This window comes from Protopterus annectens, chromosome 2.part2, assembly GCF_019279795.1.
Source record: "Protopterus annectens isolate FY-2018-M chromosome 2.part2, PAN1.0, whole genome shotgun sequence".
NCBI classification, from domain to species: domain Eukaryota; kingdom Metazoa; phylum Chordata; order Ceratodontiformes; family Protopteridae; genus Protopterus; species Protopterus annectens.
This window is the reverse complement of record NC_056730.1, coordinates 1,152,597,309-1,152,608,960: the sequence shown is the minus strand read 5'-3', so window position 1 is coordinate 1,152,608,960 and position 11,652 is coordinate 1,152,597,309. Positions and strand designations below refer to the sequence as shown.

Genomic DNA, 11,652 nt, shown 5'->3' with positions numbered 1-11,652 from the left:
GTAGTCAGCTTTTGAGAAGTTTTTTTGCCTGATTATGGCTGGGGGGGGGGGGGTGTTGGGTGGGATAGAAACTTTGAATGAGACAGACCGATGATCTGATTTTACCAGGGAGGAATATACTATGGGAGTGGTGCAGCGGTTGCCCATGTTGGTCTGGACCAAGTCCAAAATGTTAACTCCCCTTCTGGGGGAGCTGGTCTAGTGCATTAGAAATGATGAAGTCAAGGAATCGTTGGGTGAGTGCATTTGTGCAGGAATAGTTCACCCAGTCTATGGTGGGGTAATTGAAGTCACCAAGGATCAGGGTGTTAGGGGATATCTTGATGGAGTCAAGTAGATCCAGGTAGGAGTGGGTGTCCTGAGTCCTCTCTCACTACATTCATAAACCTTATCTTATGCCTACCTCTTACCTGGCAGTGCCAACCTTTGCATCTTTCTCCTAATATACCCAGCATCCCTCCTCAGCACCTGTTCAGACCAACATAATATTGCCTCTGGCTTTTTCTCCAAACCATACAAGCTGACCCTCTAATACACTGATTCCTAATCCTGTCCATCCTCGTCACACCCAATGCAAGTCTTAGCATCTTTAACTCTGCCACCTCCATCTCGGACTCCTGTATTTTCATCAATGCCACCATTTCCAACTCATATAACATAGCTGGTCTCACAACCCTCTTCTAGACCTTCCCTTTCACTCTTACTGGTACCCATCTGTCACAAATCACTTCTTCTCCACTCACTCCACCCTGCCTGTACTCTTCCCCTCTCTTCCACACTCACCATTACTCTGAACTGTTGATCCCAAGTATTTAAATTCATCCACCTTCACACCATTCCTCTAGCCTCCATCTCATTCACACACATATATATTCTGTCTTAGTCCTGCTGACCTTCATTCATCTCCTCTCTAGAGCATATCTCCACCTCTCCAGGGTCTCCTCAACCTGTTCCCTACTCTCACTACAAATCACAATGTCATCCGCAAACATCATAGTCCATGGGGACTCCTGTCTGATCTCATCTGTCAGCCTGTCTATCACCATTGCAAATAAGAACATACACACACACACACACACACACACACACACACACACACACACACACACACACACACACACACACACAATCACCTCACAGCAAGAGGTCCTCTGGTTCAATTTTTGGCTGGGGTGCCTTCTGTGTGGATTTTTGGCTGGGGTGCCTTCTGTGTGGAGTCTGCATGTCCCCCCTGCAGTCATGTGGGCTTCCTATAGGGGTTCCACTTTCCTCCCACATTCCAGAGACATGTAGTAGGTGGATTGGGCACTGTAAATTGGCTGTAGGTGAGTGTGTGTGTGTGTGTGTGTGTGTGTGTGTGTGTGTGTGTGTGTGTGTGTGTGTGTGTGTGTGTGTGTGTGTGTGATTAGGAGCAGATAGGTCTCCTGGTATTAATGGGTATATACCTTTAAAACCCATCCTAAAGAAAAGGAGGGCTTTTTATTGAAATGTGATAGGCTGATATTTATTTTAAATATGTGAGGTTTAATACTGTGTGTTACCTGATGAAGGGCATATGGCCTGAAAGCACTCATCTGTGGAAATAAAGTGTTATGGTACTTTTATCGATGTGGTTGTCCTCTGTTTGCTTGTTTTTGGATATTTGTGGATCTGCTACGTACAGAGGACTTTGGTGCAAGAGACTGTTTTTTTCTTAGCTTTGTATACAAAGGTTTCTTAGAAAACTGTTAGATGATGAATATGCCCTCTAGTGAAACTGAATGATGAGCAATAAATTACTGTACAAATCTTTGTGTAAGAGATGTTTCTGTGAAAAAGACTTGCATTGATACAATACCCCACTCGGGCATTATAGATAAGCTCACCAGCTTAAATATAAACCCCTATGTCACTAGATGGGTTGCAAACTGGCTCAAGGACAGAACCCACATGGATAGAATTGCTGGAGCCATGTCAGACTCCAAACCAGTTACAAGTGGCATCCCACAAGGCTCAGTCCTGGGACCTCTCTTGTTCGGTATATATTTCTCGGAGGTACAGGCCAACACGGAAGGACTGTGGCTGACCAAGTTCGCAGATGACTGCAAACTGGGTGCCATAATCGACTCTCCAGCCAACACAAGCATCCTCCAAAAGGGCTTCATAGAAACAGACAACTGGTGCCAGAGCCATGGCCTCAAGCTAAATGCCAAAAAGTGTATAGTCATCCCCTTTGGCAAAAACAAAGTGCCCATAAATTACCACATAGGTGGTAATCCATTAAGTACGGAAGAAGTAATTAGGGACCTGGGGACCCAAGTTGATTGCAATCTCTCATTTGACAACCACGTGGCCAAAGTGGTTAGAAAAACATTTTATACAGCCCACCTAATCATGAAGGGATTGACATCTAGATCAGGGAGGTCATCGTGCCTCTTTACTCATCCCTCATCAGGCCCATAATTGAGTACAATGCCCCTTTTGGGATGTACCTTACCAGACACCTGCAGCAACTGGAAAGACCCCAAAAGTACCTCACCAAGAGGATCAAAGGGCTCAAACAGATGCCATATGCTGCCCGGTTAAAGAAACTCCAGCTCTACTCAGTGGCATACTGCCTGCTCAGAGGCGATCTGTGCCTGATGTATAAAGCCATGTCCAACCCGGAATTAATGGACATGTTGCACCTCAGAAAATCCAAATCCCATCGAGCTACGCGCTCGAGAGACTTGAACCTCAGCACTGAAATAAATAGGACGTGCTGGAGGGACAGATTCATAACCCAGAGGCTCCCTTCACTCTGGAATAAAATCCCAGTCCAGATTAGGCATAGTCCCTCATTGACTCTCTTCAAGAGGAATCTTGATGAGTGGATGGGAGGATCGAGGGTTTACCCGGGTTCACTTTTTTGTGTGTGTTAGACAAGACACAGCACAGTATAACCTCCTCGAAAAAGGCATAGCAAATCATTTAAAATGGGTGGCGAAAGCCAAACACACTCTGGCTAGGCTTATAAATGCCCTAGGGCAGATAGCCTAGTATGAACCTATGGTGGTTATGTAATTTTTCATTCTGCAGTAAGACTTCTTTGCATAGATGTATATGCTGACTGTAGGATTCCTACTTTTTAGGTTCTCCCTTTTCTTTGAGATGTCTGTACTTTCATCAGTTGGATTAATGACCATATTAATGCATGCTTAGCGTTAATACACTTCCTTTCAGGACAGTATGTTCACACAGCTTGTTAAAACATGCACATTAACATAATTAAGTGTTTTTTATCAAATGCTTTAATATTCTGAAGGCCATCACACCCCACTAGTCATATACTACAATACATACATACTTATGTTGATGACATAAAGGCTCAGATTTTGTAACTAATTAATTAATCCTTATTCTGTTTTTTGTTTCAGTTGGAGTACAAGCTGGGGTATGCAAGGATATTTTTATTTGGCAAGGGACCAACAAAACCAATGTGGAATTGCCACAGCAGCTCTCTACCCTCTGGTATAATGTCTGCAGCAGTTGGGAGTTCTCATCTGGAAAGCAAAATGCGGAAGTAATATGTCGTGAAGACTTCCACAATGAATTTGGAGCAAGAGGACTTCAATAAAAGTTTTAATTACAGAATTAGCAATTTTCTTAAAAGTTAATAACTTTGGGACAGCCAATGAGGGCATCAGATGCCTGGCTAATTGATTCTGCGTTGCACCATGAACGTTAAGCTACATCTTTAGTTCATTTTCCAATAAGATGTTTGTAAAGCCAATGCCATCTGCAGCTGCCTGACTAAACAATTATGTGTTATACGATGCATGTAAATTATTTTGAATTAAAACGTTGTGAAAAGGGTTAGGGACACTTTCTTAAATCACATTTTATAATGCTGAGCCATGGTCTACACACAGAACCAGAAAGCAGTGAAATAACAATCCCTGCTAATCTCAGCATAAATGTATTTTTTGTAATGGGTGTGGCACAAACTCATCCCACATTACCACTGCAGTCCTGCTACTTTAATTGCACCTCAAGTTGGGCTTCTTGCAGAAGAGAAAAGAAAGTATTGATGTTATGTTTGAGAAATTGTGTTACCTGGATCTGTTCAACCTGATCAACATGGCAGACTGAACAGTCTGTGTCACTGTATGTATAGCAGTTAATGTACTCCTACCTCTTGTGTTCAAAGGCTGCACACAGTTTGAGAAATTGTACTTTATAGAAGAGGTTTCAGTCCTGCTAAAGATTTGTGTTTAAAAGGGAGGTTCTTGGTTTTGAAATGGGTCCACTTGGCAAACTGCACCTATATTAGTTACTTGATAGACCACTAAGAGGTTTACTATTGTTTGTACGAATGACATTCTGTTGGCTGCAATGTGCCGAAAATCAGAATGTTGAGCACACAAACATTTGTGCACCAGCTAGTCGACTCCACTTATGCGAATGCACTACTGCATTCGCATAAGTGTAAGTCTACTATCTGCACGGAGATCACGGTACAGTGGGGAGTGGAAATTCATCCACATCTCCACTGTAGTGCGATCTTGGAGTTAGAATTTATAAGTAGGGGGTGTGGGGGGCACAGGGGGGCTTGCCCCCCTTGCAAAAACTTGATTTGTCATATAGGAGTTTGATTTACATCAGCTGCTATACAGCTATCACGTGGTGGTTTCGACAACATCGAGTCAAATGAGTTGAGCATTTGGTTTGACATTGTCGACGTTAGTTTTTGTTTACTTTCGGTATTATTATTCATTTATTTGAATGGAAATGTTTTTCTGTTCGAATAAACAATAGTAAACCCCACTACGATATGGCCTGCAAGGAGACACAAAACTCTAAGGCTTCTTTGGCCTGAATGTGCCCATAAAGACTTAATAAAGAAAATGACATGGGCATTCAGAAGCCTTGTAACTGAAACACTGGAATATCTTTAAGGGGCCATTAACATATATCCCATGAGTCAGCAGTACAGGAGAATTAATATATTACATAGTGAAAACTCTGGCTTGTCTGGATCTTTCTTGCAGTTTTTTCCTGTTGGATTTTACTGAGTTTACTAATAAACTTGTAATTATCATGTAATATTGTTTTGCCACATGTGAATGACTCTCAGCCCATTGTTGCTATGAACGTGTTATTCTTTAATAATGCAGCTGATACTGTATAGATTCAGTACCTACAACCTGTTAAAGTAGGCCATGTCAGCAAGTAATGGAATTAATTTGTCTGGTGTATTTACTATGGACTAGTTTTGACAGGTTAGTTTCTGTAATAGTAGATGAACATAAATGAAAGTTACTCACCTAAATCCACTTCCTGTATCCACCAGAATGGATGCTACTGGTACTTGGACAGTTAAAATGATCAAACTTTCTCAAGCTGTCAAGAAAAGCAATTAATAGAGTTGAAGGATTTTAGATGGAAGGGAAAGATGGCAACAGTCAAGCTGGATAAGTTGATCCTTCCAGTAGACAAGGTTGGGGTTATCTTATTTAAATGGGTATATCAAAGCTACACCGTTAGGGTTCCTATATTTATCACACAGACAGAAATATGTAATTCAAAGTGGAAAGGGATGATAATGAGATGGGGAGCTCAAGAAACAAGCAGAGACTGAGATTTTGGATGGAGATCCTTAAAGAGAAAAATAATAATATTATATTCATAAGTAGCAGAAAGAATTCTAAGAACTAATCCAACACAGGAATGTAGAAAGGAGATTCTGCCAATAGGGATGACTGCAATTAAGGGTACAGAGAATAGGCAAGAGGGGGCTGAGCTTTACTGGAGAAAAATGGCAAAGGAACCAAGGTACTGAGAGCCAATAATTAGAGATGGAAAGGTAATAGAATGGGAAGATGCCAAGAATTCATTTGGACTGCAAGCTGGAGACTGCCTTCTCTAGCCTATTGCATGATTTGTGGAGGTTAGAAAGAACTGGGAAGAGAAACTGGATAAGCAACTCAATAAGAAACAATCTGAGGATATATGTATGGCTTCTAAACATACATCAAAGTCTAAAATATGTCGTGTTTAATTAGGTATTTTCATACCTCAAGTAGATTCCAAAGAATTTTTCCTCAGGTACATTGTGAATGTTGGAGGTGTGATGGGGAGAGTATTTTTGGGAGTGCAATGATTTGGAAGACATTAGAATTATTCTGCAGACTACTATGGCAGAAATAGTGGGTGACAAATTGCTGTAACTAAGGGAATTCTTTTCTGAGCTGTAATACAGAATCAGAATTGCCCAGACATAGTAAGGCCTTGCTGAGTTTAATTTTAATGGCTGCTAAAAAAACAATTATTAGAAAATGGTACTCGAAGTCTAAACCAACTGTACTAGAAGTAGTGAACAAAGTAACGAGATAACAAAATGGAAGTGGGATCTTTAGGAAAGAGTAGGAGCAAATTACACACAAACGGGAATTGTGGGAACAATATGTGCAGAGTAATATTTTGGAGGAGGAATGATTTTTGAGGGAAGGCAGGAACTGAATGAGCTATTTAATGTTTGACTGGCAATGATGGCATATATTATAAGTGATGAATAAAGTTTGCAACTGAAAATATGTCAGCACCGTTTGTTGTCATTTATAAAAATGTATGGTTGCCTATGTCATAAGTCAATAAGGATGTTTGTTGTTTAAAAAAACAGAGCATATAGACCCCTCCCTTGTGCATAGCTCCCTATAAGAGAGAAGATGGGGTCCTCAACCCACTTATTATCAGTAAATACCATTTTTGTAAACATAAGTCTATATGACAAAATCATCTACAGACAAATTTTTACACCATCAAGTGATTAGCCCTGACATGGCACACAGTGGCTATTGTGCCCATCAGTCAATGTCCGAAGTGGTTGTCTATACAATTCTTCACTAAATAGGAACCATCTGTGCTGATGCCCATAACTCCATTCTTGTGTGCATTTGTGATGGAAACACCCAGCATGTTTTTTGGAGATGCAACAGAGACCCAGGGCAAAAATACACCCAAATGCCTCCAGAATGGGAAAGTCAGACAGGGTCACAGGACTGTTAGTGTCCACCCATGGGGTGACCATGGTCTCCTAGGAAATACGAACCCCAACATTTTGAACCATTAGCTTTTATGATCATTTCCTGTTCAATATTCATGTAAGAAATATGAAGAATATTGTTTTATTGTTAATAGTATATATGTGGGATGGCTAGCCACTGACAGTCTGAACATTGGCTCTAGATGATGGTCACTGCTGATGTGTCACTCTGACCTTATGTGTATAAATGGGAGAATGGGGTTGTGAATTGATGGATGATATTCTATTTGTAATTCTAAAGCACGTCAATAAAGTTGTTCAAAAAAGAAAAAAGAAAACGATTGGATCCTCAACCCTGCTTGATATCAGACTGGGGGACTGACTTGTCCCAATGTTCTCTGTAAATGCTGTTGCTGTGTGCCTTTCCAGAACTACATGGTGCACTGGGTCTTCTATATTCTTTTGGAAGAACGCTAGAACACTAGGGATGGTAGAATAAACACCCACAACAGAGGTGTTTGTTCTGGTTCTGCATATTTCCTTCAAGCTTCTGAACTTCTTGCTCAAAGGTTGATGCTAAAAAGAGGTTGCCTTGGTGACCTCTAGCCAGGAGTATAGTTAAAATGTGATGTCATATGTTGGTACCCAAGGAGCTACATCTGCTTTACTGCACAAAATGTGATTGACAGTTACACGTGTTCAAAGCTGCTACCAGAGTGTTTGACTTTACTTTCTATGGCCCATTCTGCACCTCTTTAATGCATGGTACATTTTATCAGCTAGATCTATCTAGAAAATAATCATATGATTGAGGTAGTTTGACACCTGCAATGGCACTGTGGTGAATGTAAACATGTGCTTCCAAAACTTATCCATTACACAGGACTACATGACTGGAAGATGGACACCTGGGCACTCAGGAGTTGGAGCCACTCTTGCAGAGGCAGTGGTATCTGGTTTAGGATATTCTGACTAGACTGAACACCTAGCTCACCCTTGAGCCACAGTCACAATACATACTCCACTATCTTGGGTACTTAGGCCACTGGATTTGGGGTCACCCAAGTGACCCTTGCAAAATCTTTCACTTTCAGAAAAAACACTAGGATGACTGTGGGTAAGCATATAGGCTATAGGCTTTCTCCAGTCATATTGAGGGAAATGAATGGGGTTTAATAACCATTTACTCTTTTCTGTTGCATCATCTGAATGTATTCTCCATCTCTACAGGATTTTGAATGAGACAGAGTATAGTTGACCCCTCTTCCTTATCCAGATCCCTACTGGGGAGTTTAAAGAACAGTCAGTACGTTTTGTCTTACTCTATACAGAGAGCTCAGAGTATGAGAAGTAAAGGAACCTTGTGGTACAGGTTCTGGCAGAGAAAGACAGAATAAGACTCTAGGAACACCAGTTCTGACACTGAGGAATTACATTACAGTCACCACAAAACAGTGGCAAACCACTTTTCAGTTAAGCCATGGTAAAAGAAAAATAATTGCTATTATAATTATTATTATTCAAGGAATAAAAATTCAAAGGGGGTGACTCTGTCACAAGCCAAACTGGAAGCAAAGCTCTCTTTACCCATGACTGGACTAGACAGTCAAGAGGAGAGGGTAAACACTTGCACCACACTCACATAGTCCCTCAAAACCTACACCACCAAAACACACGCATAGAAACCCAACACACACACCTACAATCACTGAGGCTCTGAAGAAAAATCTGCCCAAGCAACAGAGATTTCCAAAGCAGAAATGCAAGCAACGTCCACCCCCCAACACAACCCAAATGACACATAACCCACAAACTCAATGTACCACCCAACCAAAGCCCATAAGGCATAACAATGTACCCAACACTGTAGTCATAGGTGACTATATAGTCCAACACACTGATGTTCCACTCACCAGGCTAAACAAGGAGAATGTTACTGTCAGTTGCCTGTCAGGTGCCAGGATCTGCCACATAACACACACTCAGGTCACTCCACAACAAGTACAATTATGACTCTGTCATTGCCCATGTTGGTATAAATGACCTGAGACATAACTCTCTGGACTACATGAAGAGAGACATGGAGGAGCTCTTCGATCTTGTAGCCCAGGCAGGTATGAACCTAGCCCTGAGTAGCATCCTGCCATCACCCAGAATGATACCACACCACAGTACAAGGACAAAATTATTGACTTCAACAATTGGCTAAACTTCTGGTGTCATTCTAAGGGGATCCAGTATCTGTCTGCCTGGGATGACATGATTGACAGACCACTATGCTTTGCCAGAGATGGCCTGCACCTGTCGCCCTTGGGATTCCGAATACTGGCTAAGGCCCTTACCACCCCTATAGTGCCTTTTTTTAAGCAAGGTTCAAATGACAAATTCACCACTGTAACAGGTACAAGCAAGCAAAATCTGAGGGTAATCCCACTCAGTGCTAGAAGTCTAAGCCTCAAAATACACTCGCTCGAGGCACTCCTTAAAATGGAGAACATCGACATCTGTGCAGTGACAGAGACCTGGTTCAAGGCTCCAGACAGCGCCCCTGCTTTACCAGGCTATAATTCATACCACACCTTTTGGCCATGTAACCTGGACCGAAACACTTAAGGCAGAGGCGTGTCCATATTCATTAAGGATATCCACACTTCCAGTCTAGTTGCTCGGCATAATGCATCCGAGATTATCCAAGTGCAACTTACTCTGGGTAAGACCGCAATCTAAATTGTAGCTTCCTGCAGATCCCCCACAATGCCCCAGGATTCCCTCTCCTCATTTCTTGATACACTGGAAAATATTAGGGTACAACTTGACACCCTAATAATGGGCAATTTCAACTACCCCACCATTAACTGGGAAAACTACTCATGTATCAACTCTTTTGCTCAATGTTTTCAGGAATTTATAAATTCCAATGCCTCAACTTATCCACCCCCCACCAGGGACAGCAATATCCTAGACCTGGTCATTACCAACATGGGCGAGAAGTGTTCCACACCAGAGGTCGATTCCTCGCTGGGCAGATCCGACCACAAGCTAATCACCCTAGACATCCACATCCTGCCCCCAACCCCCATTAGGGAAGCCACCTTAAAAAATTTCTCCAAAGCCAACTTCACACTTCTTAAGACAGAAGTGGCAAACTTCACAACACCCATGAAGATGGACAATAGAGGTATGACTGCTGAATCCTACACAAATGCACTTTATAAGCACTTACACAAGTGCGTGGATCATACTATCCGTACCAGAACCAAGATGCTATCCTCCAAAAAAAGGAAGCCAATCTGGTGGTGCCCTGCCATAAACAAACTACAACAGAAGAAAGAAACTGCTGCAAAAAAGAGTAAAATCCCATGATTGAAGGAACTCCCTGGCCAGCCTCAGTAAGAAGCTGAGATCCCTCATAAAATCCTCCAAAACTAGCTATAAAAAAAAAATTTCCACTATTTCTAAAGACACCCACAAAGCATTCTACTGCGGTGGTGGTGCCGCGGTAGCATTGTCACCTCACAGTAAGATGTTGTCCTGTTCGATTCTCAGCTAGAGTGTCTTCTGTGTGGAGACATGCTTGAATGGGCGTACCTTTGTTGAAGGTTGTGTGTCAAGGCTGGCAACTTGACACATAAAAATCTACTGCCAATCATTAGCAGACTGGAGTTCCACTGTGGTGACCCCTAACCGGGAAAAGCCAAAAGACACAACAACCCACAAAACATTCTATAGCTATGTCAAGAATCTCAATGGCAATACTCAGATCTGCTCAGTTACAGCACAATGGCACTAAATATACAGAACCAACTGGTATTGCCAACATCCTGGCATATAGGTTCAGTGCTAATGTTACCCCCCTCTCACCCCCTAAAGGGCCCATATCTATACTGGAAGAATGCAAAGTTCCTGTAATCACTGCTGCACAGGTAAAAGCAACACTCTCCAAAGCATCCATGGGAGATGGTAACATATCAGGCTACATTCTACATGAACTACAGAATGAACTGGCACACCACCCAAGTACCATGTTCAATCATAGCTTCACCTCAGACTTTGTGCCCAGTGAATGGCGCACAGCAACAGTTATCTCACTCCACAAAGGGGGAGCCACCACAGACCCTGGGAATATCCACCCCATTAGCCTGATGAGCCTGGTCTGCAAGGCCATGGAACATATCATCACGGAACTTATAATCAAAGATATTGGTAATCTCCAAACTCTAGACCCCACCCAGTTTGGGTTTTTAAAAGGCAGATCATGTCTCCCGATAGACTACTTTGAAGCAGTCACCAAAGCTGTAGATGAAGGTAAGGTGGTTCACACAGCCTATCTAGGTCTCACCAAGGCTTTCAACACCACCCCCCACACTGGAGTTATAGATAAACTTACTAAACTAGGTATAAATCTCCATGTCACAGGATGGGTTGCCAACTGGCTCACTGACAGAACCCTCACTGTGAAAGTAGCAGACTCCAAGCCCGACGTCAGACCAATGACAAGTGGAGTACCACAGGGTTCAGTCCTGGGTCCTCTCCTGTTTGGTATCTACTTCTTTGAAGTACAGGCTAACACAGAAGGTCTTTGGCTAATGAAGTTTGCAGATGACTGCACACTAGGAGCATTAATCAAAACTCCTAACGATGTGGACATC

General features: G+C 42.2%; 1 protein-coding gene across 1 annotated transcript in view; it reads left to right on the top strand.

Annotated features, from left to right (window-relative positions):
• Window positions 1-3,862, top strand: part of LOC122795918 (procathepsin L-like) — a 553,947-nt gene extending 550,085 nt beyond the window's left edge. Inside the window, exon 7 of the mRNA XM_044064398.1 lies at window positions 3,396-3,862. Within this exon, the coding sequence (XP_043920333.1) occupies window positions 3,396-3,495 (100 nt within the window). The 3' untranslated portion in view covers window positions 3,496-3,862. The remainder of the gene's footprint in view (window positions 1-3,395) is intronic.
• Window positions 3,863-11,652: the final 7,790 nt, after the last annotated feature.